Here is a 26,763-nt window from a genome sequence, read left to right as displayed (position 1 = left end):
ACAGTTTGGGGATCTAGAGGTCTTTGTTTTAGGATCTGAGGTCAATTTGGGGGACTGAGGTTTGCTTTGGGGAGATTGGATTTCTTACTTTAGGGTTTGGGTTCTCAATATTAAAGTTTGTGGTCTGTGTTTTTTTCTTTTTTTAATTAATTTATTTTTATTTTTGGCTGCGTTGGGTCTTCGTTGCTGCACGTGGGCTTTCTCTAGTTGCGGGGAGCGGGGGCTACTCTCCGTTGCGGTGCGTGGGCTTCTCATTGTAGTGGCCTCTCTTGTTGCGGAGCACGGGCTCTAGGCGTGCGGGCTGCAGTAGTTGTGGCTCACGGGCTTAGTTGCTCCAGGGCATGTGGGATCTTCCCAGACCAGGGCTTGAACCCGTGTCCCCTGCACTGGCAGGCGGATTCTTAACCACTGAGCCACCAGGGAAGCCCTGGTCTGTGTTCTTAATACTAGGATTGGGTTCATATTTGGAGATCAGAAATTAACAGTTTGGGGGTCTAGAGCATCTCAGTATTAGAATTTAGGGCGTTTAGGTTTGGGAAGGGCTCCTTTTTATGTTCTAGGTCCTCACTTTAGGAGTTTAAAGACATAGTTTTAGTACCTTAATATCACAGTTTAGAGATCTCAAGCCACAGTTTTCAGATGTGGTTCCCATTGCAGGATCTGACATTTCACTGTTAAGACTGAAGTTCTGAAGTCAAAGTTTGGGAATCTGCTCCTTTTAGTTTTAGGTCTGGATCGTGATTTACGGGCCCCAATTTGCAATTTGAGATTCATGGACTTCAGTTCAGAGTTTGGTCATTTTAATTTGGTCTCTTGACCTGTGTTTATGGGGACTGGGGACTTATTTTGGGATCTCTGAGTGCTCAAAGGAGTATGATGGGGGAAATGAGGCTGCCCATCAAGCTGTGCATTCCTCCTGGAATCCCAGAGGTCACTAATAATTCTTTCTTTTCCCCTCTTTGCAGATGTGGAATTCTAGCAAGCACTTGTGTTTCCCTGAACAGCCCAGGACCAACTTCCTGGGTCCCAGGAACAGGTAAGTGTTCCCCCGGCCCACCTCCCTCACAGCTCCAGCCACTCTGGTTGAATAATAGTAACAGTAGTGTTTACTGAGCATTTACTAGTTTGCCAGACTTTTTGCTAAGGCTTTTGTTTGTATAAAATCCTTTAATCCTTACAACAACTCCACGAGGAAGTAGGTGCGAATATTACCGCCATTTCAAGATGAGAGAACTCTGAGGTAGTTGGCAAAGATCATCTCTAAGCCCTTGCAGGTTTTGACATCCTGATTTTCTTAAATGCCCTTCCTTCCTTTCTTTAATTCACATATTCATTTTGCCATCAAGCACCTACCAAGTGTCAGGAATCGTACAGAGGGGATTTTCCTAGCAGATTGAGGGTTGGATCAGATTTCTCCCTTCCTCCAAAGTCTGGATAAAGAAGAGAGCCAGAGTTCATCTTATTCCCCACTGTCTTCCCCAGTGACTTCCCGCCCACCTATGTCTTCATTTATTAACTCCAAAAATAAGTGTCTGCTTTGTTCAGGTTCTCTACTTAGGTACTGTGCTCACAAGGGGCAAATGAAGAAAATGAAGAATGCCTCTCTCGCTTGCCTTTTCCTCCTGGAATTCCAGAGGTCACCAACAATGCATTCTCTTTCCCCCCTTTCTAGATGTGGGGTCTCTCTTAGTTGCAATTAACAGAAACCTAGCTAAAACTGGCTTACGCGTAAAAGGGGATTTATTGGATCCTTTAAACAAAAAATTCCGGGGCATCAGGCTTGGCTGGTTCTAGTTGAGGAGTTAAATGATATGGCCAGGAATCTGCCTCTCTTTGCTCTGCTCTTGTCTGTGTTGGCTCTCCATTTGTGAGGGCAAGATGGCTCCCAGCCACTCCAGGTCCATATCCTGCCAACTTGACAAGCCTAGCAGAGAGTCTCTTTCCAAGATCCGTTGACTCTGATTGGTCAAGCCTAGGTTACAACCGCAGTCCTGAATCAATCACTTGACTTCTTGGCTAGACCTTGCTTCAGTGCTCCCTAGTGGAAGGGGAGGTTGGGGTCAGCTTCTCTGAACCATATGGACTGAGAGTGGGGAGGGATCATTCCCCAAAGGAAACTATTACCAGAAAAGGGAGGAATTGGATGTCGGTCAACCAAAAACAACAGTTTTATCAACAGTAGTCATCCAGTACAATACCCCCACCCCATTCTCCAACATCCCTTATCCCTAAATCGTTCCAACAAATGACTGTCTACCTTCTGTCTTGAACTAACATTTCGTGAGCGCTCCCTATGTGCTAAACACCTTCTGGACAAGATCACACTTTCCAGCCACCTCCATTTTGTAAATGAATTATAAACAGGCTCAGAGAGATGAAAGCACTTGCCCAAAGTCACACAGCAAGTGGCAGAGCTGGGATTTCAACCAGATCTGTTTGCTTCAAAAGCTGAACCTTGTAACCAACTATTATGCTGCTTCTTGGGACTGCCCCCTGCTTTGTCCCACTTCGGGACAGCTCCTACTCTTAAGTTCCTGCACATGTTAAAGCAAATTAGGGTCTGGGCCTTGGTTTTCCCATAGCTAATGTGAGAAATTTGGACTGGCTCTTGATTAAGGCTTCTTCCAGCTCCTGCATTAAAAACACATTAAGGGACTTCCCTGGTGGTGCAGTGGTTAAGGCTCTGTGCTCCCAATGCAGTGGACCTGGGTTCAATCGCTGGTCAGGGAACTAGATCCCACAGGCCGCAACTAAGAGTTTGCATGCCACAACTAAGGAGCTGGCAAGCTGCAACTAAGGAGACCACGTGCCACAAAAGACCCAGAGCAACCAAATAAATAAATAAAATATTTTTAAAAACACATTAAAAATTATAGTTTATGACAGCACTGGTATAAATATGAATATAATCCAAGTTGAATTATATTCATTTATTTCTCTTCTGGTTTTAAAAGAAATTAAAACATTCGCAAAGCCCCTAAAAGTAGCACCAGCCCTAGGCACTGTGCTTACGCTACCTGATGGATAAGTCAGTCCGGGATATAACAATAAATAAAAGAGACAGGGATTCCCTGGTGGCTCAGTGGTTGGGAGTCCATCTGCCGATGCGGGGGACGCGGGTTTGTGCCGTGGAGCGGCTGGGCCCGTGAGCCATGGCCGCTGGGCCTGAGCATCCGGAGCCTGTGCTCCGCGGCGGGAGAGGCCACGGCGGTGGGAGGCCTGCGTACTGCAAAAAAAAAAAAAGAGACAAAAATCCCTCTCCTTATGTTTATATTTATAAGAAAGAAAGAGAGAGAGAGAGAGAAGGAGAGGAAGGAAGGAAGGGAGGGAGGGAGGAAGGAAGGAAAGAAGGAAGGGAAGGAAGAAAGCAAGAAAGATTTCAGATGCTGATAAAGGATATGGGGATGTGACCAAGAATGTGCTTATTTAGATCAGGTAGTCAGGAAAGGCCTCTAGGGAGATTACATTTAAGCTAAGCGCGGAATGGCAAGAAATCAGCCGTGTAAAAATCGGGGCAAAAGAACATTCCAGGTGGAGGCAATGGTAAAGGCCCTAAGGCAGAAATAAACTTGGCAGTTGAAAGAAGCAGAAAAAGACCCATGTGGCCGGAGCTGGCCTGTTCCCCACAGAATCAGAGGGCAGAGCTGGGATTAGTGGGTGAAAATTAAACAGACTCTGAGGAAAGAACTTGGCTGAAACCAAAACCATCCAGCCAGGAAAGGAGCAGCCTTGAGAGCGAGTGCCCAGTTCCCTGAGGCCCCTGTGAGCAGAGCCCCAGGTCACACCTCTTCAGGACCGCTGCCCAAGAGCGGCCAAGATTTTGCATTTCCTAGTCACCCTTCTTCTCCCTCCAATTTTTTTTTTTTTTTCCCCTGGAACTCCTGTGTTTGTGCAGAAGGCTCGCTCAGTGCTTTGCAAAACCCAGAGGAAACACCCAGGGACTAGTTGATATGAAACCCTTTTTCTCAAACATGGTCAAATAGCACCTTGAACTTAAATAGACCTGGATACTTTTTCTTCCTGGCTTTCTGTGCTGTTTCTCTTTGGAGTTTCTAGGGAGTCCTCTAGAACAGCAGGAAAGTTGCATGCAGAAAATAAATATCAGGGCCAGGCAAGACGTTAGAGGTTAGCCTACGCAGTGTTTCTCCACGGACAGAAACCCAGCACCCACCCTTGCCCCTCGAAATTATGGTTTCCATCAGGAAAGAACTAGAGACCAATTGGTGGTTTCGCTTTTCTTTCATTCCTTCATTCAGCTGACTAATACGTATAGTCTCCTGTACTCGTGGTGGTTCTGGGAGGGTGCACTAGAAATGCCATCCCCTGCAGAAAACACGTTAATGCTTCTCGTTGGGCTTCAGATAAAGGCAAAACTTCATACTGTGAGCCTGTAAGACCCATAAGACCCTGCGTCATCTGGCCCCTACCTCGTCCTCCAGCCTCATCTCACCCCACAGGACTCCTTGCTTTCTGTGCTCCAGACACTTCAGCTTTATTTCCTCTGACTTCTCCATGCTCCCTCTGTCTGAAACATTCCCTCTCCCCCTCCACTGCTGCAGCTCCACTCATCCTTCAGAGCAGCTTCTGGCCAGGTTTCCTTCCTCTGGAAAAACCTCATAGGTTAGATCAAAACCACCTATCACAAGTTTCCATAACACCGAGCAGCACCTCTCCTTTGTCCCCAGGAGGGACATGTGATTCATGCAGTCACAGAGCCCTGAGCTTAGAAGAGCCCAATGCTTGGTTTAATGCTCTGCTCTCACCATCTTGAAATTCATCACTTTTTTTTTTGGCCAGGCCGTGCGGCTTGCGGGATTTTAGTTCCCGGACCAGGGACTGAAGCCGGGTCCTCAGCAGTGAAAGTGCGGCGTCCTAACCACTGGACCACCAGGGAATTCCCAGAATTCTTAATTTCTGAACAAGGGGACCCACAGTTTCATTTGCAATGCCCCCACCCCCAGCAAATTATACAGCTGGTTCTGGTCCTAGTTGCCATTTTATGTTTATTTGTGTGACAATTTGATGAATGACTTTATCCCCGACTGCATTGTAGGCTCTAGAAGGGGCTGTAGTTGTTTTATAGTCTTCTGTCCCTGTCACCGATCACACTTCCTGGCACATAGTAGGGGCTTAATAAGTAATTGCTGAATGAATGAGCGAGAACGATTCTTTCAGGACTTCAGAGTTGGGTTAGGGAGATAAGTGTCTCCCACACTGCTCCCCCATGTCCTCGAGGGCAGGACAGTGATTCCTCTCCCTTTCCACAGTGTCCAGCACAGGGCCTGGCAAAGAGGGGGTGCCAGTTCGTGGGTCTGAGTAGGAACCAAAGATACATCTGTAATCAAGGAAGTGTTTTGGGCTGGGCAGTGCTGCAGGTGACACAAAGTGTTGTGGACATTCAGAGTCGGGGAGAAAAACAAGGGAGGTTGGGGGAGGCTTCCTCCGGTGGCAGTTGAATCAGGCCCTGAAGGAAGGTGAGATAAGGTTTGGTGGAGACGAGGTGTTTGGGCCTTCCCAAAGAAGTAGCAGGAGTAGTGGCAGCGGTGTGTAATTTGGGAGAGAGACTCCAACGTCTTTGTGTCTCCATCCGTCAGGAGAGAGGGGTACAGGTGTGCGTACATGGATATATTATGAATTATGGATTCAGGGATTAGATCCTGGAAGTTCTGCATCTGCTCAGGAGTCAACTTCTTTCATGCCCTTATTTATTCAATCATTCAGCAAATAGGCGATGACTTCCCGCAGTGTGCCAGACCCTGTTCTAGGTGCTGGAGATACAGCGGTGCCCCCTACTCAGCTCTCCCCCAACTGCAGGGACCAGAGATGCATGAGCACAGGGGCAGGGGGACCTGAGCAGAGATACCTCACCTGGCCTGTGGAGTTGGGGTCCATTGACGGGAGAGAACGAAAGGAAGTAAGAGATGAGACCAGAAGGGTCAGGCGGGCCAGGCCATGGGGGGCATTATAAGCCATGTTAAGTAAGGGTTTAAACTTGATCCTTCATAATGGGATGGCATTGAGAGGTTTGAAGTGCTTATTAAGTAACTGATGTATTCAGTCCTATTGGTAGCCCTCTGCCTCTGAAAGAATATCCTCATTCCTTTTGCACAGATGAGAAAACCATAGGCAGGTTTGTGTTTCAGAAAGATCACCGTGACTCTTGTAGAGAGTGTGGCTTGGAGGAAGCCAGATGGAAGGCTGGGAGAACTATGTCAGCACATGGACTAGGGCAGGAGCGAGGGGATGGAGAGAAGGGATTGGAGGAGGAATGGGCAAGATTTGGTGACTGATTGGACCAGGGGATGGGGGAGAGCGAGCAGTGCAGACAATGCCCAGGCTTCTGTCTTGGGTGCCTGGGGCAGGGAGCTTCTCTGAGCTGGGGAACACTGAGACAAGCGGTCTGGGGGGTCAGATGCCAAATTCCATTTCGGATGTCCTAACCCACACCAGCTCTTGCCCCAAAACAGGAGGGCGAGTAAAAACCACACCAACAAACTGCAAGAGCTGGCATTGCTGCTACCTGTAGCCCTGAGGACCAGTACCAAGAAGTTCACCAAGGTAAGGGGGCTGAAGGAGATGAGGTGGATTTGGGAGGCAGATCTGAACATATCAGTGATCGGGTTGACCTCCCTTGTCCTAGGAAACCTAGACAGACCCACCCAGTGACAGCACTGACATGGCAATGGTCCTGACTGGGAATTTCTGGGAGTCTGTGATCCCATGACTAGAAGCCTGGGGGATTCTTTCCTGCAAAGGAGGCAGGGGGAATTGGGAGGGGAAAAATAGGCAAGGTGCCGGGTCAAGGTCATCCCTCTGGGGGTCACGCAGCCTGCATTTGAGCCCTCCAGCCCCACACCTGCAGAACTCTGGGCAGCTCGCTCAGGTTATCAGCCTCTCAAGCCTCAGGTTTCCCAGCTATAAAACAAGAAAAAAATAACTCCTCCTACTCAGCGATATTGTGAGACCAAAGTGACATGATAGCCGTGACAGGGCCTGAATAAATGTCGGTTCCCTTTCCGGGTGCCTTCTTTTGTGACTTTGTGGGGATCGTCTCCATGAGGTAGGGATAAAGCTTCTCGGTGCCTCCCCAGTGGCCACTCAATAAATGTCTATAGTGCTGAGCTAACACTTGCTCCCAGGACGAACAACTTAATATGAGACTCAGAGATCTGGAAGGTTTGGTGTGATGTTTTCTTGCTATAGTTTCTCTCATTCAGTCCCTCATTCATTCATTCATCAGCCATTTATGGAAAGATTGTCAGATGTCAGAAGCTGTTCTGCCGGCAACAAGGGGAAGCAAAGAAATTTGAAACCCAGCCCTCCTCCTCTGAGAACTTAGAATCTGGTCAAGAAGATAAAGATTTAGGGACTTCCCAGGTGGTCCAGTGGTTAGGACTTGGTGCTTCCACTGCTGGGGCCCGGGTTCGATCCCTGGTTCAGGGAACTGGGACCCTGCAAGCTGTGTGGCACGGCCAGAAAGAAAAAAAAGAGGAAGATTTGAACGCACAATAACTGATCCAACCTAGAATGTTATACTTGCCTTCAGAGAGGTTCAGCGCAGCGGGTGTTTGGGAGAGATTTGCCCGACCCTAACCCTATCCTTCTCCCTGCCAGCCACAGCCCATCCATCACCAGATCACGCTGCTTGTCTCTCCTAAATCCCTCTCAATTGTAGGTGCTTGTATCAGTTTCCTGTGGCTGCTCTAATAGATTACCACAAACTTAGTGGCTTAAAACAACACAACTTTGTTCTCTCAGAGTGCTGAGGTCAGAAATCCTAAATCAGTCCCACTGGACTAAAGTCACGGTGTCAGCAGGAGGGTCCAGGGGAGCATCCATTTCCTCTCCCTCTGCCAACTTCTAGAGGCCGCCTATGGTCCTTGGCTCACAGCCCCTTCCAAGCCAGCAGCGTAGCATCTTCTAGTCTCTCCTCTACCTCTGCTTTTGTCGTCATTCGCCTTCTCTGCCTTTGACCCTCCAACCTCCTGCTCATAAGGACGCTTGTGATTACACTGGGCCCACTCAGACAATCCAGAATAACCTCCCCATCTCAAGATCCTTAACTTCATCACATCTGCAAAGTCCCCTTTGTCACACATGGCAACATATTCACAGGTCCCGGGGACTAGGACGTGGATGCCTTTGGGGGAGGCATTATGCAGAGCACCACAGTGCTCAAAAAATATCTGGGGGATTTTGCCCTCTGTCCTCCAACATTTGAGTATCTGGTGTGCGTAGGCACTATGAGTTCTTGTCGGGCAAGGCAGAGATGATTGGGACACAGCCTCTGCCCTGGAGGAATGACAGTTGAGTCAGGGCACAGGCAGCATTTCATCACTGACTAGATGACCACATCTCTTCGTGGAATCCTCCCCAGGCCTCAGCCCACTTTCTTTACCATTGATTCTCTGCTGTCTTAATAATCCCACTTCTTCCCCGTCTTCATCCTCCCTTAAATTCATTCCTGGGCCCCCGGCTCCATGTACAACCAGTGTCCCACTCAGTCCCCAGCCTGCCTGACATGCATCATCACAGCTCGTCCAAGGGCTGTGTGACGTGCTCAGTCCACTGCTGAATAAACCGTGGGAGCTATTATGCGTTGTTTTGCCCGTGTTTGAGATTTAGGCTTCAGCTTAGGTCCGTGGTATCCTTCCTCACCATCCTGGCTGATTAAGTGCCCCTGCCCCATGTGGTCCGTGGCTTCCCATCCCTCTGACCATCACAGCCCTCTGCACATTACTGTGATTGTTTCCATTTCTCTGATTCCCTTTATCTTATTTTATTTTTGGCTGCATTGGGTCTTTGTTGCTGCGCGTGGGCTTTCTCTAGTTGCAGCGAACGGGGGCTACTCTTCGTTGCAGTGCGCGGGCTTCTCATTGCAGTGGCTTCTCTTGTTGCGGAGCATGGGCTTTAGGCACGTGAGCTTCAGTAGTTGTGGCGTGCGGGCTTAGTAGTTGTGGCTTGCGGGCTTAGTTGCTCCGCGGCATGTGGGGTCTTCCTGGGCCAGGGCTCGAACCCGTGTCCCCTCCATTGACAGGTGGATTCTTAACCACTGCGCCACCAGGGAAGTCCCTCTCTGACTCCCTTTAGATGAAGGGTTCTGCAAAGGTAAAAACCATAATAGATGAATCTCTGTCCCCAGCACCCCAGGGCAGATAACAATAACAGTTGCTCCCCATTGACTGAGAGTTCTATGTGTCAGACAGTGGATGCCAAGCTTCTTAGATACATTTTCTCTCTCTCTCTTTTTTTTTTTTGAGATGGCTACTTTATTTATTTATTGGCCATGGCATGAGGCATGCAGGATCTCAGTTCCCCAACCAGAGATGGAACCCGCGCCCCCTGCAGTGGAAGTGCTGGAGTCTTAACCCCCGGACTGCCAGGGAAATCCCTACATTTTCTCATTTAATCCTCCCCGCAAGGCTTGTGAGATGAGTATGAGTATGCTCATTTTTTGGTTCGAGGAAACAGGAGCACAGAGGGGTCATATTGTCCAGAGAGGCACAGCTGGCTAATGGCAGAGTGAGTCAGATGTGTCTCATTCCAAAGGCCCACACCCTCCACCACTCTGTCACTCGATGCTCGATAGATGTTTGCTGAATGAATGAATGAATGAATTTCCCTCTGTTGAGACAGTTATAGTTTGCATCGATCTTACCTTCAGGAAGTCTCTGGGATTTGAACCTCTGGTGTAGCCCCTGAGCTAACCTTCCCAAAGTTTCAATTACCAAGCTTTCTTTCTGTCCTGAAATCTGAGTTGATGCCCAGTTGCCTTCTGCATAAAATCTTTGTGCTAGTAATAATAAGTGACACTTTATATTGCTTTACAGTTTACAGAGAATTAGCTTAGTGAATGCCCACCATGTGCCAAGCCTGGTGTTGGAGATACTAAGCTAAAAAGACAGGATTTGCTTTTGAAAAACTCATGGTCTATCTATACAAAGATAGAAAAGGTCTTTTTTTTTTTTTTTTTAGTAAATTTATTTTATTTATTTATTCTTGGCTGCATTGGGTCTTCGTTGCTGTGCACAGGCTTTCTCTACTTGGGGAGAGCAGGGCTACTCTTCGTTGCGGTGAGCGGGCTTCTCATTGTGGTGGCTTCTCTCATTGTGGAGCACGGGCTCTAGGCACGTGGGCTTCAGTAGTTGCAGCACGCGGGCTCAGTAGTGTGGGTCGCGGGCTCAGGAGTTGTGGGTCACAGGCTCTGTAGTTGTGGGTCGCGGGCGCTAGAGCACAGGCTCAGTAGTTGTGACACACGGGCTTAGCTGCTCCGTGGCACTTGGGATCTTCCCGGACCAGGGCTCGAACCCGTGTCCCCTGCATTGGCAGGCGGATTCTCAACCACTGTGCCACCAGGGAAGCCCCCAAAGGTTTCTATTTAATCCCTTGAGAAGCCGATGAAGGTGTTCTTTCTCATCCAGATATCAACTAAGCATTTATTGGACAACTGATTTATCAGGCTCTGTGCTGGGCGATTTCACACACACTAATTTATTTCGTCCTAATGATAATCCTCTGAGGCTGAATGAATATCCTCGTTACCATTGCACAGATGAGAAAACCGAGGCCCAGAGAAGTAAAATGACCCGCTCCCAGTGCACAGCCAGTAAGTGGCAGGTTGGAGCCAGGCCCCAAACCAATAATCTCTTGGCTGTGTCACGTTATTCCTTAGTTAGATTATAGCTTCCTTCCCTGGATCAGGTTAAATAAGTTCAGTGACTGTATTATATTTTATGGAACGATTTCACATAAGTCACCTCATGAGACCATCCTTTTTTAAAATTAATTTTTATTGGAGTATAGTTGATTTACAATGTTGCGTTAGTTTCTGCTGTACAGCACAGTGAATCAGTTATACATATACATATATCCACTCTTTTAGATTCTTTTCCCATAAAGGCCATTACAGAGCGTTGAGTAGAGTCCCCTGTGCTATACAGTTGGTCCTTATTAGTTATCTACTTTATATATAGTAGTGTGTATATGTCAGTCCCAGTCTCCCAATGTATCCCCCACCCCCCCAGACCATGTTTCCTGATTTGGGGTTGGAAGATTCCTGCTAACGGTTTTGTTGTTATTCTGGGGATCCAGTTCAATCCAAAAAATATTTATGGGTGTTCTTCCTTCACCAGGCTAACTCCTTTCAGTCTTCAGTTTAAATGCTGCCACTTCAGAGAGGCCTTTCTGGACACCCAAGTCTAATTTCAGAGTCACCTGTTATGCTCTTTTATTCATAATGCTTATCACACACTTGATCATTTTTTATGAATTATGAGTTTATTAAGGTCCGCTGCCCTCCCTGGATTGTAAGTTCCATGAAGGCAAACAAAAGTATGTCTAGTTCACCCCTCCACATGGCTCTTAGTGGGTAGTATCTTTTTTAGCTTAGTGTCTCCAATACCGGCCCAGCAGGTATCTGGTGGCCGGTTGGGGGATGCCCGCTGATGCTGTGGGGAAGAGGCGTTCCTTCAGTGATAACTGACTAAGTCACCTCTCGATTCTGTGTGCTTGGGATCCAGAAATCAATTAGCTACAGTCTCTACCCTCAGCCAGTTCAAGGTCAATGGGAGAGAATGATACCTAAACAGATAATTATAAAACACTGTGGCAAGTGCCTTGGTGGAAACAGGCCCAGGGTTTTACAAGAATGCAGAGGAGGGACATCTGACCCAGCCTGGGTGAGGGGTCAGGAGGGCAGGAAAGCTTCCAGAAGGGGAGAACACTGTGCTGAGGCTCAAAGGAGGAGAAGCCAGGGAGGGAGTCTGTGGGGAGAAGAGGAGGGCTTTGCGTGTGCCAAGGGCCAGGGGTGGGAAGCTGAGCAGTGTGTGTCCCCAAAACTGGACCAGGAGGTGAGCAGGCCTGGGTTCAGATCCCAGCTCTGCCACTTCCTCTCTGTAACCCAGCAAGTCCCTTTAACGCTCTGGGCCTCCGTTTCCTTAGCTGTAACCGCCGGCTTACTGGGCCACAGTGAGGACTAAAGAGCAGAATAGGAACCTCTCTGCCAATGGGGGGATTGTTGGGGCAGGGTCCCCGGTCCCCAGCAGCCTCACATCATCTCAGGCCCCTGCTCAACCCTGTCTTTCTTTTGGGGGCAGAAGGAGATTCTGCTGCACGTCCTGTACTACATTCACTACCTCCAGAGAAAAATCGATACGGCCAAGGCCTTGCTCGAATTCCACACCACCGATGGGAACGGTGGACTGGGGGGTAAGTAAGTTCAGCCAACGTTTCCCAGCGCCTGCTACGTGCCAAGCATTGTCCTGGCTGTCAGGGACGCTGAGTGACTTAGACTGGTCCAGTCCTTCCTGGATCTCACAGCCTGTCTCACGGGACAAGTCAGAGGGATGTCCAAAGTGCTGTGACCCCAGAGGAGGGTGTCTGGGAAGACTGTGGTGGGAGGGGCCTCGGAGCTGGGCCTTCGAGGACAGGGAAGGGGGAACCATGCCAGGCAGAAGAAACAAGGTGAACAAGAGTCTGAAGGCACGAGAAGACACCTGTGGGACGTCCGGGGACAGGCAAGCAGTTGGGTATGACTGGAGGGGTTGTGTAGCACCCAGATGATGTGCGCAGACTCCTGAGCCAGGTCCCAACTCAGGCACAGTCCTATCAGCTTCTGATAGGGACGTGGGATTCCAGAAACCTGCGGGTGACCTACACTGCTCTGTGCCTCAGTTTCCTCACCTGCAAAATGGACCCATACCCCCTTTCTGTGTTTGTTGTGAGGATTTAATGAGTTAATACATGTAAAGGGTTCTGTAACACGGCGCCTGGAACAAGCCAGTCATCCCATGCCGTGTGTGCCGGCTGCTGTAGTTACTGGTGGGAGGAATACACGGGCAAGAGGGGTAGAAGATGAGGCAGGGACGAGATTCTGAAGGGCCTCAAGCGCCTGGCGGAGGAGGGAGATGAAGAAGATGAGAATGACTGAAGGCCTTTAAACCAGAGGAAAGCCATGATCAGAGTTTCTTTGAGGAAGAGGTGCCTGACATCTAGCGTGGGGACTTGATATTAAGTAAGAAGCTGGAGTGGGGGAGATGAGTGAAGATACTTTTAGGGGTGATCTGGATGGGAGATGATGAGGCCAATGTAGCACCGTAGCTGAGGGTGTAGACAGAAGTAGGTAAATTTGGGAGTATTTTTTTTTGGCCATGCCGCACAGCATGCGGGATCTTAGTTCCCCGACCAGGGGTCGAACCCATACCTCCAGCCTTGGGAGTGCAGAGTCTTAACCACTGGACCGCCAGGGAAGTCCTTGGGAGACGTTAATGAGGAAGAGTTGAGAGGCCCCAGGCCACCCAGGGTGGGTGCTGGAGCCCCTACCACCTTGAGGAGGCTGGAGGAAGAACTGATTTGGGAGGCGGAAGACGGGGAAGCACCTGGGAGGTGCTGGGTCTGTCTTTCCTCTCAGCCGAGGACAACTGAGTTCTCGCCTGTACTTCTGCCGCCTGGCTACACAACCTCAGCCAGGTCCCATCTCCTCCCGGGACCTCAGTTTCCCCATTTGTAAAGTCAGTCTGGGGACCGTGGCAGCCTCCCTGCTCCCTGTCCATCATGAAGTGCTGTCCAGAGGCAGCATTCAGGATGGATAAGGGTGAGGGCATCTGACCTGCCTCATTCTCCGTCCTGCGCAGGGCTGGGTTGGAAGCAGGCCGCAGGCCCAGCAAAGTGGAGACACTCCACCCCGTCCAGCACCCCACACTCTCACGAGTCCCATCTTTGGGGAGGCTGCCAGAAACCTCGGAAGAAGAAGCCGGCCCAAGCATCAGGTACAAGCCGTCAGTGGGGACAGAAGAGGGTGCAGGGGTTAGATGGGAGCGGGGCTCCTTCTCCAGGACCGTCCCCACTCCCGGGAGGCCCAGTCGGCAATCCTGAGCCCTTGACAAGGCTCTGGATTCAGATGTGCCTGGGTTCAGCTGTGGTGCCTCCTCTTCCTAGCTCTGAGGCCTGGGGGTGGGTCACTCTTCTCCTGTGAGCCTCAGCTTCCTGGTCTGGAAATTGGAGGGCCTGCCACGGGGTGGCCCTCAGATAAGGAGCCAGGCGCATGCCGCTCAAGCAGTGCTTAAGTGATGGGGCACATGGCCAGTGCCCAGGAATGGAAGCTGCTGTCAGCATTTATCATCCCTCTGCCCAGTCATCCATCCCCAGGCCAGGGCAGCAGGGAGTGTGGGGTGACAGAAGGACCCCAGTGAGGGAGGCAAGTGTCCCAGGTCCCACCTCAGCCTTGCTACTAACACTACCTGTCCCTTCCCCTTTTCGAGCCTCCGTTTCCACGTCCTTAAAAAGGGAGTTGGACCTAATCAATGATTTCCAGCTCTGGCTGCACATCTGAATCACTGGGGTGCTTTTAAAAATGCCCATTACCTGTGCCTCACACCCAGAAAGTCGGGCCTCAGTGATCTGGGTGGAACCTGGGCATCAGTATTTTCAGAGCTCGCAAGGTGATTCTAACTTGTGGGCAGGGGAAGGGGGTGTCCGACTAGGTGGTCTTTAACTGAGGATCTGGGCCTCTCCGGGAAGGACTGAGTGACCAGGCCAGACAAAGCTTTGAAGCAGGTTATTGGGCCCAGAGCAAAGACCCCCACCTCAGCCACTCTCCGGTGACAGTCAGGCCCCCAGCCCTGTCTGACGCCATCTCTCTGCTCTCCCAGAACGCCAGACCCGGGCCCAGAACCCTCGTCGCTGTCTGGCCCTGGACCAGCCTAAGAAGCAGGTGACCCCATCCCCAGACCAGAGAGGAGGAAACATGGTGGCGACCATCACCCCTCCAAGATGCCTCGACTCCTGCAGTCACCCCAAGGCTGTGTCATCCCCGTCTCAAGGTGACAGAAAGGGAGGAAGATCCTGGCTGACACTGCTGCATATGGCTGAGAACAGCGTCCACTGTGACATCTCAAGTTGGTGTCTTTCCTCTCCACTAACTTAACCACTCGTTTATATACCACTTGTCAGGCACCCTCGATGTCCCAGGCACAGTCCTAGTCGCCAGGGATTCTACAATGGACAAGAGAGACGCTGTGTCGCAGCCTCTTTCCAAGTTTCCTTTTCCCTTCAGGCTCTGTTGGGGGTGTAAGCAGGGGTCAGGGTCACAGAACTGGAGGCAAGAGCAGGGCCGCCTCGTGAGCCTTCCTTCACTTGAAGCAGCCAAACGCTCTTGTGAGTCCCCATCCCTTTGCCAGCTTGCAAAGGTGTGACACCCCCAGGAGGTACGGGCGCGACTGGAAGGCGAGGCCTCAGGTCATCCTATTCCTCTGTCTGTTCCTTTAGCCTTTCCTCCCAGAGCATCTCCTCTGGGCCAGGCCACGTGAGCGGTGCCGGTGACAGTCCAGTGAAGAAATCCCACGCTCTCACTTCCTGGGGTTGCCCAGGAAGCTGTGGGAGCCCCAAGGAGGCGCCTGACCCACCTGGGGAAGGAGGGTGTCCCAGATCTTGAGCTAATCTTGTGACCTTGGGCCAGTTACTTGATATCTCAATGCCTCAGTTTATTTAACTGTAAATGGGTATTATAAAAACCGTACCCTTTGGTAAAGGGCTACCGAGTAGTATGTAAAACTTAAGATTAAAACCGTGCTGCCTTGGTGAGCACTATATACTTGTTTGCTCTCATCATCTTCATCATCATCATTCTGCTTAAGGATTTTATCTTCCTTACAGCTTCTGATAGGGCCGTGGGATTCCAGAAACCTGCAGGTGATTCAGGGAGCCCCCAAACCTCACACAGAGGCCCCAGAGCCTGAGGTTTTGGCTGGGATGGGGGGAGGGATAGGCTGTGGCATACCCCAGCACCTCTCCGTCCCTGCCTCTGTGAGTCCCAGGATTTGGGCCAGACACAGGAGTGACCATCCTGACTTGCCACCCCCCCACCCCGTAGGCTGCTGTTGCAAAAACAGTGCCCAGGATGCGGGGCCTTACCCTGCCTTCGAGGCCCAGCAACGGGTTGAGAGGATCCATTTTCTCAACAGGACCCAGCCCCGTCCCAGGTAAGGGAAGCCCAGGGATGTGAGTGGAAGAAGCTGAGGCGTTTGGTGGGATTGGCTAAGGCTTGGTGAGAAATGGGGTCAATCACCACCCTCGGCTGGTATCTGTGGAGTGAGCACCTCTGAGGGCCTAGCTTTGCGTCAGGCATCATGAGCTCGAGGGAAAGCCTTGCTTCCTACGTGTTGACCAGGGCCGCATCCTCTCCCTGCCTCCCGTCCCGCCCTCTACCCTGTCCCCAGTAGTCACCTGCATGGCTTTTCTAACACACAAGACCTTGATCATGTCAGTTTTTGGCTTTAAGCTATTCCCTCCTGTTGGGTAGAGCCCAGATATCTTAATTAGCATTTGAGACCCTCTCTGGTCCCAGCTCACCTTGCCAGCCCCCTTTCCTGCTCCTCAACTGCAAACCTTACCCTTAACACCACCAAATATTTGCCACTCCCTGCAGGAGCCAGGCCCGTGTCCCCCTGGGCTTCTCACCCTTTGTTCCCTCTTCCTGGAAGCTTGATCCCTTCGTCCACCTGGAAAACTACCCATCCTTTAAGCTTAGCTCAGCTCGGTCCTCCCTCCTGCCCTGCCCACCCTCTGTGTCCTCCTCAAAGCCCCATCACAGCTCTGCCCCCGTGTAGTCAGCTCTGATTACAGCTGGCCTCTCCTTATAAGCCCTGAAGCTCCTTGAGGGCGGGCACCCCCCAGCGGCCGGCACGGAGAGATCCCTGTCTTAGTCCACAGTGGGTGACACTGAGACACCCAAAGGGGAAAGGGCTCGCCCCAGGGCTCTCGGTGTCTCCAGCCCGGGACTCCAGGTCTGCCTCTTCAATTCCTTCTCTTGCAGGCAGAAGCTGGTGTTGTGCGATTACAGCGAGGAGGTGGACAAGGAGTCCCCAGATGCTGACCCTTGGCTTCCTGCCTGGACCCCAAAGGGCAGCGCCCATGGTGACTGAAGCTCTGTCTGTCCTCCTTGTAGCCTGGAGTGGGGTCTTCTTGGTACCTTCCTTCTGAGGATGTCTGTGGAAGGGGGGAGAGCGGGAAAGGGATGGATGTCCGCTAAGCACAGGGATGGCAACACACAGCCTGCCCACTGTCCCTGAGCCATCAGTTGCCATGGAAGACGTTGCTGATCAATCATTACTCTTTCTGTTGATCCCAGACACTGCCTCAGAATCTTTCTTAACACAGAGCTCCAGATAGCTAAAGTCAGTCTATTGGATCTGGCACATCATGATATTGATTTTTTTCCTGGCCATTCCTAACAAGACGCCAGGCACCGTGCCTCTTAATTTCCTCTTCCAAGCACTCACCACAAGGAACTGACAGTCACCTTTCCCCAGTGTCTGGCACCATCTGCTCAAAGCCAGCTGCTGTGCTGGGGAAGAGGGCAACCTCTGACACACCCTCGAGCCTGATATTTCCTTTTCAGGGAGCCCACTCGCCTTGGGGACTCCCCAGATTGACAACTGGAATGCGACAGGCCACCGGAGCGAGATCCTAGGGCTCAGCCCCTCCCTCTTCAGCTCCCCGGCGAAACTGCAGCCAGAACAGATCCTGGAGGATGGCGCCAAGCACCTGACCCAAGGTGAGCACCTTGGTTCATTCAGAAAAAACACCTGCAGTGACACCCACCAAGTGTGCAGCCCTGTGCTGGCAGTGCTGGATAACCAGGGATGAATCCCATCCCAGCCCTCAAGGAGCCCACAGCCTGGTGGGGAGCAGCCCCAGGCCAGCGTGGCGCGTGGAAGGCTCCAGGAGCCTGGAATAGGGACCCACTCACTCTGCCCAGGTTGGTGGTTCCCCACGGGAGCTGGCCTGTGAGCCGGATTTGTACTTGGGGCAGAAGATCCCAAAGCCAAAGCCAGAGAAGGGCACTCCGGCTAGCAGGGGCGGCGGGACAGGCACGGTGCCCTGAGAGAGGCGTTCCCGCCCCAGCCACCCCTCTGGCCTCCCTCCCCGCCCCCGACAGCTCTCTTTGAAGAAGTATTCTTAGATCCTGCGTCTTCGCCTTCCGCCTGCACGCTTGAGGGACTACAGAAGAAGGTAGGTGTCTGCCCATGCATCTGTCCACACACACGTCCATCCTTCTCTCCACCTGCTTGATCCACTCATCCATCCCCTCGACCTTTCAGCTCCTCCCCCACTCACCTGTCCATCCATCATGCTTCTCCTCATCCTTCCAGAGACTCACCCACCATCTGTGCCCTCACCTGCCTGCGCATCCTTTGAACACTCCCTGCTGGCCACCAGGCGCCCTGCTCTGTGCTGGGCCCTTAGAATGAACCAGACACAAAGGATAAAAGCTGAAAGCTGCCAGGTGCCCAGAAAAGACCCCACATAATTTTATGACTGCTCTATGAGTCAGGCTCTCTTGTGAACCCATTTGACAGATGAGGAAATTGAAAACAGCCGGTGACCCCCAGGATCCTCTGTTGGAAAGAGCCTCCTTCCCAGGCCCCCGGGCTGATTTCTGTAGCACCGTCTGCTCCAGCAGTTCAACGTCTGACTGCCAGAGGGGCAGCCCCAGCTCCGGTCCCCAGTGTGTGGCCCCCTCCAGTGTGTGGGAAGGTGGCCCCCTGCCTCAATGAATAGCTGAATCTGCTGTAGAAACAAAAATAGACACCTTTAGCGGAGCTCTTGGAAGTGCAGCCACTGCACCAAGTGCCTCTCGGCCTTGCAGAGGATGTGTAGTGACACCATCTGTGCATGAAACTGAGGCTCAGAGGAGCTAAGACTTGCCCGGGGCATCACAGCTACTTTGCAAGGTGGTAAACTGATGGGATTGAGAGAGAGTGCCCCAGAATAGGAGGCAGAAGACCCCCATCCACCTCCTCTCCAACCCCCTGTGGGAACTGGGGAAACTTAGCTTGAATTTCTGAGGAGGCATCTGGAGGCTGTTTTGAGCCTGAGCTGTTTGTGATGATGTTCGTGTGACCTCCTAGGAAAGCAGTGAGTGGGGGCCATGAAGGGACAGCACTGTCCCCCTCCGTCTCCTCCCAACTTTCTCCTTCACCCCCCAGGACACACCCCCTGAGGCCCCCGAAGACCTTCCCGACTCCCTCAGCCGGTGCCAGTCCTTGGTCTCGCTGGACCACTGCTACCTGTCGCTGTGTGAGAACAGCAAGGAGCTGTGCAGCCCCAGCTCGGAGGACACGGACACAGACTCGGTGTGGAGGCAGCAGGAGGTGAGGGAGACAGAAAGCCATCCGCCTGGTCAGTCCGCGTCTCCTGCCTGCCGTCACCTCTCTGTCTCCCACCCAGGATGTTCAGGCCGACCTCGAGGGCCTGCAGTCCTCCAGCGATGAGGATGAGAGTTATACGTGGACCCCCACCCAGCGGGCCTCAGCCCTGCCCGCAGCCGGAAGGAAGGGCAGGGCGGGCAGGGGCCTTGTGAAGCCCAATGAGAGCAAGCAAACCCCCTGCCCCACCCAGATGAAGAAGAAGTGTGTCAACGGCTTCATCATGTTCTGCAGGATGAACCGGAAGCAGTACATCAGGTGGGAGGGCGTCCTCTTCAGCCCTGATTGGGGCCCTACCTCACTGTCCATCCACCGGCAGAGCAGGCCACCCACTGCTGCCGACACATTCCTCAGCCACGCTCTCCCGGCCTCCCCCGGCCCCGTGGCACTGGTCAGGGCCCGTGCACTGCAAGCAGTGAAACTCAGCTCAGACTTAGGAAAAATAGGAAACTAACTGGCTTGAATTAATTAATATAATGAACTAATTAATATAATTAAATTAACCTGAAAAAAGAGGAGCCACCTTCAGACGTGGTTGGTCCTTGGGCTCAAGGGACACTGCCCGGGCTCCTTGTCCCCCTCCACTCCGCGCTCTGGGTTGGCTTTGTGCTCCATCACGCTGGGCTGGGCTGGGGCAGGCTCTCCCGCAGGAGCTCCAGGCTCGTGTCCTGTCTCCCGCCCCAGCAACCCTGTGGGAGGAGTGCTCCTCGTTTCTAAGATTTCAAGCAAAAGTTCTTGGGGCCGACTTGACATGATCTATCAGGCACCTAGCCCTGAACCGATCTTGCCAGTCTGCAGCCTCCGTGGAGAAGAGGTGGTGCTGGTATTGGAGCGGCGGATACAGGTCCCAGGACACGGGGTGGCCCCTTTCCAACCACCATTTAGTCCAGCTCCCTTCAGGGGGCGCGAAAGGAGGCATCTTTCAGGGCAACACGGAAAGATCCGAGTTCTCAGCTTTGGAAAGCTGTGGCTCTGAGAGGGCCAGGGACCCTTGTGTGGTCACACCGTTGGCCTTCGCCCAAGCCAGGCGAGGCTACAGGCCTCTCCTCACCTCCTCCTCCCTCCTGCCCCAGAGCCTGCCCTGGGACCGCATCCACGACTGCCACCAAGGAGCTGGCCCACCTCTGGCGGATGATGACCCTGCAGGAGCGGAGACCATATTGGTGAGCAGCCCCTGCCCAGAAGGTGTGGGTGGCAGAGGCGAGGCCCCTGCTTCTCATCCTGCTCTGATTTTCAGAGCCTTGAGCTCTGTGATGTAGGAAACAGGTTGGGAGTTTCCTCGGGCAGGAGATTTGGGTGTCACGAGCTCTTATGAAAGAGTTGGGGTGACAGAAGCAGAGCGGCACTCTACCCCTGGCTGTAACTTCGAAGGGCAAACAGCTTAATTCTGGATTTGGACCCCACTGCCCTAAATTTCCTTTGCCCTCTCTGCCACAGGGAGTTTCTCAGAGCAGAAAGCTGGGTCTTAACTTCCCTGTCGCTTGGTCTTCTTCTTCTCTTCCCCTCTTGATGCCCCGTCCCCCCTGAAACCCTCTGCTCTCCACCTGCCCAGCTTGCAACTGGCCCCGGAAACACACGTGCACGTGTGCAGATGGTGACAGGTCCTCACGGGAGCCAGTGGCTCCCCCGCTGGGGCCAAATAAAGCCCTGGACGCCCCCTCAGCCCAGGCCCTGGTCACTGCTGGGGCCAGAGCACTGAGGGTGGGACAGAGATGGTCGGGAGGCGACCGAGGAATCCTGCCCATCCTGCCACCTCTCTCCCAGCACCAAAGCGCGCAGGTTCAGTCGCCGGCACAACCGGATCGTGAAGAAGGTCAGCTCCAGCAGCGAGGACGAGGACTGGGAGACCCCCAAGCCCTTCTACCAGCTGCTGGCTGAGAAGGCCCGCCGCCGCTATACCGCGCGTGAGGGCAGCCTCACTCCCTCCGCCACTGCCTCGCAGCTCCTGCAGCCGTGGTCTGAAACGAGGCGCCGGTGGTGAAGAGGTTGTCTCGTCCTGGGCATCACCGCCGCTAGTGCAGAGCCCCTCAGTCAGGCACCCCCAAGTTGGGAGGCGGCTATTTATTGACCCCAGTGCTTTGTGCGTTTGCCTTGATACGGGGCAGCCAGAACTTCTCCCGCCCGGGGTAGCAGGCGTCTCACAGCCCCTTTCAAGCCTGGCCTGGCCTATCAGAGGAGCCGCAGGTGGGGAGGAAGGACCCCCCCACCCCCACCCCCAAAAATGAAATGCAAGGAGGTGCAGTTGCCCTCTGCCTGTCCTTTGCCCAGCCCAGAATCAAATGCTTTCACCCAGTTGTACCTCACTCTATGCCTCCGGCCCTGTTCTATTTATAGTTCTATTTATAGATTATTTATTGTTTTTAACTAAATAAAGTGGAAACTGTTACCAGCAAGAGACAGGGCCGGGCCCCTGGTCTCCTGCTTTCTCAGCTCTGCTCACGGCAGGCACCTTCCCAAGCAGCACCACAAATCTGACCTCCAACCCTGTTCCCCCGAGAACATCTGGTCAGAAAGCCAGAGTCTCAAGGTGAGCTTTTTGTGGTTCAGCTTTTCCTTGCGCAAAAGCCGTTGGAAGATAGCCCACACCCCCCGAGGTTCTAGTTGTCTGTTAACTTTATTTTAATTGAAATGAAGGCATAACATGTCCTAGAAAAATAAAGATTTAGGATATAAACTAGACACAGGGGTCAGGGTTGGCCCGAGGGTCAAGGGATCTTTGGTCTGGGGCTGGACGTGCTACTGAGGGCTCTAGTCCAGGAGGAGCTAACGGAGGACCCTGGCCCACAGACCGCACACCCGCATCCCTCGTGGGCAGGAAGGGCCCGGCGGGGAGGGTCCATCAGTCTCCGGGCACAGGACTGCCCGTCCTCCACCCTCGGATTCCCGAGCAGTTCTGGGAACACTGGATGTCAGTGGAGCTATTAATAGTGTTTCAGGGAGTGATAGGGAGAGGGCTCAAGGGGGTTGGAAATCCAGCCATTCGGCAGGGCTTTCAGCTCACAGCTAGTACCAGGTCGAGGGGGGCAGAGCCCCTGAGTCAGGAGCCCCAAATCTCCCCATGTAGATCAGGAGGCAGAGCAAGGAGAGGGCTGTAACAGAGGAGGCGTCCCGTCAGAGGACGTTGCCCCGGACAGAAGTGGGCCTCCAGGGCGTGGAGAGGTTGAGCGGCCGCGGGGAGGGTGTAGTGTGTGTGGATGGCAGCCGTCTTCGTGTTTGAGAGGCTCCCTCCTCCCCGCTGTCCTCGAGCACCATTGTCATGGGAGGCCACGGGGCCTGGCGGGTCACAGTTCCAAGGGCTCTTCCACAGGCACCGACTGTAACTGGGTCAGGACCTTGGTCTCCACTTCCAGCCCCTCGTCAACCTCGCCCCCCGCCGTGGCCCCCAGGAGCAGCCCCTCGGGGTCGGGGTCCGGCAGCCTCAGCACCGTGTGGGGGGCCTGCGTCCCCAGCCCCTTCTCTGCCTCTAGCAGCCCCTCAGTGCCGGCGCTCAGTTCCAGCCCGGCTGGCCAGATGGGCACCGCCGCAGGCGACAGCAGGAGCCCCTCGGGCGGGGGCGCCTGGAAGCCGGGCAGGAGGCCGGAGGAGTCTGGGGAGAAGGGCAGACTGGCGGCGGCCGGGGCGGGGGGCGGCTGCGCAGACAGTGCGCCTAAGGCGTGGGCCTCTGGCAGAGCGGGGCTGGGGGCCACCGGGAGGGCTCCTTCGGGGACTGAGATGGCCGCGTCTGGCTTCAGGGGCAGGGCCAGGCTGGGGGCCGGCGACAGGACCTGGGAGACCAGCATGCTGGTGGGGAAGGTGGCGGTGAGGATGATCTTGCCCTGCTGCACGGCCACACCTGTCACGATGGGGCTGCCAGACACGGGGTTGGCCAGCAGGAAGTTTCCTGTGGGGAGAGGAGAAGGGCCAGGCGCAGAGGTGAAGAGTACGCCGCTGGAGAGCAGGCAGGGAGATCAGCCAGAGGCAAAAGGAGCCCCTTCAGGGTCAGGGTGAGGCCAAGTCTGCGTGGCTCGAGCCTCAGGGTACTGCCTGGCACGGGAGGGTCTGGGACCCACCCGGGATGAGCTCCCCACTCCCCACCGTTGCCCCAGGAAGCCCACTGACAGCGCCATCCCTCCCTGAGGTAACTGTACCCCCCGCCCAGCCACCAGAAAGGGGTACCTGGGGCAGTGGCCGAAGGCAGCTGCAGGGCAGTCACGCCCACCCCAGAGTTTATCAGGTGCATGTTGGCAGGGCCCGGGGCAGCTGCCACCTTCACGGGGCTGCCTGGCCCAGCTGCCAACAGCTGCAGTGGCCCCACAGCCTGAGGCAAGGTCACCACCTGGGAGGTGGGCACCACCTGGGGCAGGTTCAACAGTGGGGAGGTGGGGCCCAGGCCGGCAGGGTAGCCAGGGGGTGGGGAAAGTGGCACCACTTGTGGAGCAGCCACGGAAGTCACTGGTCCTGGGGGCAGAGGAAAGGTGGCAGCCGGCGGGGGGCCAGGCACTACTTGGGGCAGAGGACCTGAGACCTCCTCTCCAGGCGGCCCTGAAGCAGCCACCTGGGCCCCCTTGGTCTCAGGGGCTTCAGGCTGAGCCTCCTCCAGGCGAACCTCCCCAGTCTGAGGGTCCAGGACCAGGGAGGTCTTGCCCTCGCTGGCCCCCTGGGGGCTGGGCTGCGGTGCAGGGGCTCCCCCGCCCCCGCCGAGCAGCAGGGGGCCCAGGCTGGAGGCCTCGCCCAGGGCCAGGCTGTTGATGATGACGGGGCTCCCATTGAGGAGCACCGCTGGAGAGCTGCCAGCGGCCAGGAAGCTCCCGTTCACCAGGATGGAGGAGGAGGCGGGGCACGGCGCGGGAGGGGCGGCCCCGGCCAGGAATATGGAGCCCTGGGCGGGGGCCTCGGCCGCCACTGGAGCCGCCCCCCTCTCCAGGTCCTCAGGGCTGCGGCTGGACTCGTCCTCCGTAGTCGGGTTCCCATCAGATTCGCTGGCCGGAGAAAGGATTGTGAGTTGTGGTCCCGAATGCTGCGTTTCCCCGCTGGCCAGCCCGATTCCTGCACGGAGCCGGCTGCAAAGTGCTGGGAGGAAGCACAAGCCGCCCACTGCCTCCCCACCTTTCCCCAGCCCAAGTTCCTGTGCACCATTTCAAGGGGTTAGGAAACCTCCTCTCTGAGACCACCCAAGGGCCCCAGGGAGGAGCCTCTGCAATACCACTGACTAAAGGCTCAAGCTTGCCGCTTTGGGGGGAAGGAGGCCCTCCTCTCCCAACTCCTCGGCCTCCGGGCCCCGGAGGCTGAGCAACCAGGCTGCCTGAAGTCTCCTGAGTCGGCCTGAAAGGAGCCGAGTGGCTTTGGAGAGAGTAAGGAGGTAGTCGCCCGCTCAGTTCCCGGTGCCCTCCCCCGACCCCCTCCTCCCCGGGCGTCTGAGGAGTAGGAGGCCGACGCGCAGGGTGGGAGGAGAAGGGCTTGGGTTACAGGGAAACCGGAGCTGGGGAAGGTTCACGTTTCACAACAAAGACAGAAGACGGACCACGCTGTTTGGGCCCTGAGGGGGGGGGGGCGGGAAGGGGGGAGGTGAGACCGAGCGACGGTCAGGGAGGGCCTGGCCGCGAAGGGGACTGAACAAGCCCCTACGCCCGGTGGGGAGGACAAAGGCCCCTCCTCCTTTCCCGCAACCCCTCATTTTCTCACTGCCGCCCCGAGTCTAGCCGCGGACACGGATGGGATCTGGGACGGAGCCTTGAGTGGAGCAGAGAGAGGCGGTCTCCCGGCCTCCGCGAGAGGAGCATTGGTGTCCGGGTGTCTGGGAGAGCCGGGGCGCGTGCCCGTTCCATGCACACGGATTCCCCGCGCTCGGCTGGCGCCTGAGGGTGTGAGCGAGGGGTGTCCGAGGACAACAGGCATTGGGGGGGGGGGGCTGGTGGATGGCACGTCTCCGGGAAAGCGGGACTGGCGCCGCCCGGGTCTCCTCACCTCTTGCAGGGCGCGCCGCCGCCGCCCCCGGTCCGGTCGCGCTGTCGTCGGTTCTTGAACCAGTTGCTAACCTGCGTGAGCGAGAGGCCGGTGAGCGTGGCCAGGCGGCGCTTCTCGTCCGGCGTGGGGTAGCGGTTGCCGCGATAGCAGGCCTTGAGCGCGGCGCGGGACCGCTCCTTGAAGCAGTAGACGGTCTCTTCGCCGTCCCAGATGGTCTTGGGCAGCGGGAACTTCTTGCGCAGACGGTACTTGTCCACCGCGCCCAGCGCGCGGCCGCGGGCCCGTTCGGCCTCGTGGTAGCGCGCGCGCAGGTAGAGGTCCTGCAGAAACGCGTGGTGGGCGGCGGGGAAGGGGCGGCTCTCGAGCAGCCGGTAGAGCTCGGCGTACTCGCCCCGCTGGAAGGCCACCAGGGCCCGAGCGCGCAGCACCGGATCGCTGCCACGTAGGCGCTCGGCCGGGGGCAGTGCGCCCAGGAAACGGCTCAAGCGGCCGGCGTGGCCCGCCTGTAGCAGCGCCTCGCACACGCACGCCACCTGTTCCGGCGAGAAGCGGAGACCCGTGGGCGGATCGGCAGCGGCCTCGGGGGGCGACCCGGGTACGCCCGGGGATCCCGGGCCCTCCACTTTCACCGCCGCTTCGCCCGCCCCGGCCCCGGCCGCCGCCGCTGCCTCACCCTCGGCCGCCTGCAAAGTCTGCAGAAGCTGGCGCGCTTCCTCCTCCTCCTCTTCGGTCGCCGCCGCCGCCACCGCCTCCCCCCCAGCCGCCGGCCCCGCGCTCGGCTCCGCAGGCAAGGTAGCCATGTTTTGCAACTTTGGGAAGTTCCTCCCTCCTTCTCCTCCTCCCTCGGGCTTTCCCCAGCCCCCTCCCCCGCCCGGCTCCCCTCCCCGCACCCCCCCGCAACTTCGCCCTTCCCGATCTTCTCCCGCCGACCCCGCGTCTCCCCCCTCACCACCGATGCCAGGCCCAGTTCTCTATTAGGGTCTCTGTCCCAGTGTGTGTGTGTGTGTGTGTGTGCCCGTCCCCCTCCCCGTCTGTCCGTGATTCTCCCTTTGTTTTCCCTTCGCCTCAGGCCGCGCTTTTTGCCTCCCCCCCGCGTGTGCCTCTGGTTCAGGGCCTCAGTTTCCCCATCGGGACAACGGAGAAGGCAACAGGCCGTCCGGGAGGGCTAAGGGCGCGAAGCCGCCTCCGCCCCGAGACTGAGCTTCTGCACGCCTCCGTCTCCAGGGACCTCCGAAGGCCCCCCTCACTCCCCATCTCGGCCCGCGCTCCGCCCCTCGGAATTCCCGGCTCCGCAGGGGGGCGGATCTGGCTGGGAGAAGGGGCGGGGGAAACGGGCTAGAAAGTTTGCAGCAACTTTTCTTGAGCGTAAGTCCGTCTCTGGAACGGATGCGCGTGGCCTGCGCAGGCGCAGTGGTAGGAGGATGGCTGCGCTAGCTGCCAGCCCAGCCCCCCCTTCACCGCGGCCTGATGGCACAGCTGGGCCACAGCTGGACAAGAGGCGGTGCCTCCTGGTGGCCCGCTCTTCTTCTCCTATTGGCCGGATGTCGAAGCCACGCCCCGCATCCCACCCCCACCCCTGATACGTCCGCTTCGCCTCCCGCTAGCTTGCTGCCAG

At 55.2% G+C, this 26,763-nt stretch overlaps 2 protein-coding genes across 4 annotated transcripts; one reads left to right on the top strand and one right to left on the bottom strand.

Moving 5' to 3' along the window:
* The first annotated feature begins 965 nt into the window (after positions 1-965).
* MEIOSIN (meiosis initiator) lies at positions 966-21,503 on the top strand. Its single transcript, XM_067719754.1, has 14 exons — positions 966-1,036; positions 6,468-6,558; positions 12,096-12,207; positions 13,632-13,766; positions 14,649-14,894; positions 15,652-15,687; positions 15,869-15,977; positions 16,811-16,911; positions 17,396-17,551; positions 17,936-18,009; positions 18,987-19,151; positions 19,228-19,463; positions 20,279-20,368; positions 20,970-21,503. Exons 1-14 carry the CDS (start codon positions 966-968, stop codon positions 21,184-21,186), a joined length of 1,839 nt encoding a protein of 612 aa, XP_067575855.1. The 3' UTR covers positions 21,187-21,503.
* A 297-nt stretch (positions 21,504-21,800) lies between these two features.
* SIX5 (SIX homeobox 5) lies at positions 21,801-26,038 on the bottom strand. Of its 3 annotated transcripts, XM_067719739.1 has the most exons (3): positions 25,149-26,027; positions 23,361-24,163; positions 21,801-23,085 (listed from the first exon to the last, which is right to left on the bottom strand). In XM_067719739.1, exons 1-3 carry the CDS (start codon positions 25,946-25,948, stop codon positions 22,487-22,489), a joined length of 2,202 nt encoding a protein of 733 aa, XP_067575840.1. In that variant the 5' UTR covers positions 25,949-26,027; the 3' UTR covers positions 21,801-22,486. The 3 variants fall into 3 exon arrangements, with proteins under 3 accessions (XP_067575840.1, XP_067575843.1, XP_067575841.1); XM_067719742.1 differs by lacking the exon at positions 21,801-23,085 and having other exon boundaries at positions 24,021-24,163; positions 25,220-26,038; XM_067719740.1 differs by lacking the exons at positions 21,801-23,085; positions 23,361-24,163 and adding an exon at positions 24,178-25,039 and having other exon boundaries at positions 25,149-26,038.
* Positions 26,039-26,763: the final 725 nt, after the last annotated feature.

This window comes from Pseudorca crassidens, chromosome 20 (assembly GCF_039906515.1).
Source record: "Pseudorca crassidens isolate mPseCra1 chromosome 20, mPseCra1.hap1, whole genome shotgun sequence".
NCBI lineage: Eukaryota > Metazoa > Chordata > Mammalia > Artiodactyla > Delphinidae > Pseudorca > Pseudorca crassidens.
This window is presented reverse-complemented; position numbering and strand designations above follow the sequence as displayed.

Coding starts and splice junctions, on each gene's coding strand:
- MEIOSIN (XM_067719754.1), top strand. CDS start 966: ATGTGGAATTCTAGCAAGCACTTGTGTTTCCCTGAACAGCCCAGGACC. Junction 17,552..17,935: donor CGCCAAGCACCTGACCCAAG/GTGAGCACCTTG, acceptor CGCCCCCGACAG/CTCTCTTTGAAGAAGTATTC. Junction 19,464..20,278: donor AACCGGAAGCAGTACATCAG/GTGGGAGGGCGT, acceptor CTCCTGCCCCAG/AGCCTGCCCTGGGACCGCAT.
- SIX5 (XM_067719739.1), bottom strand. CDS start 25,948: ATGGCTACCTTGCCTGCGGAGCCGAGCGCGGGGCCGGCGGCTGGGGGG. Junction 24,164..25,148: donor GGCGGCGCGCCCTGCAAGAG/GTGAGGAGACCC, acceptor TTCTCCGGCCAG/CGAATCTGATGGGAACCCGA. Junction 23,086..23,360: donor GCCTTCGGCCACTGCCCCAG/GTACCCCTTTCT, acceptor CTCTCCCCACAG/GAAACTTCCTGCTGGCCAAC.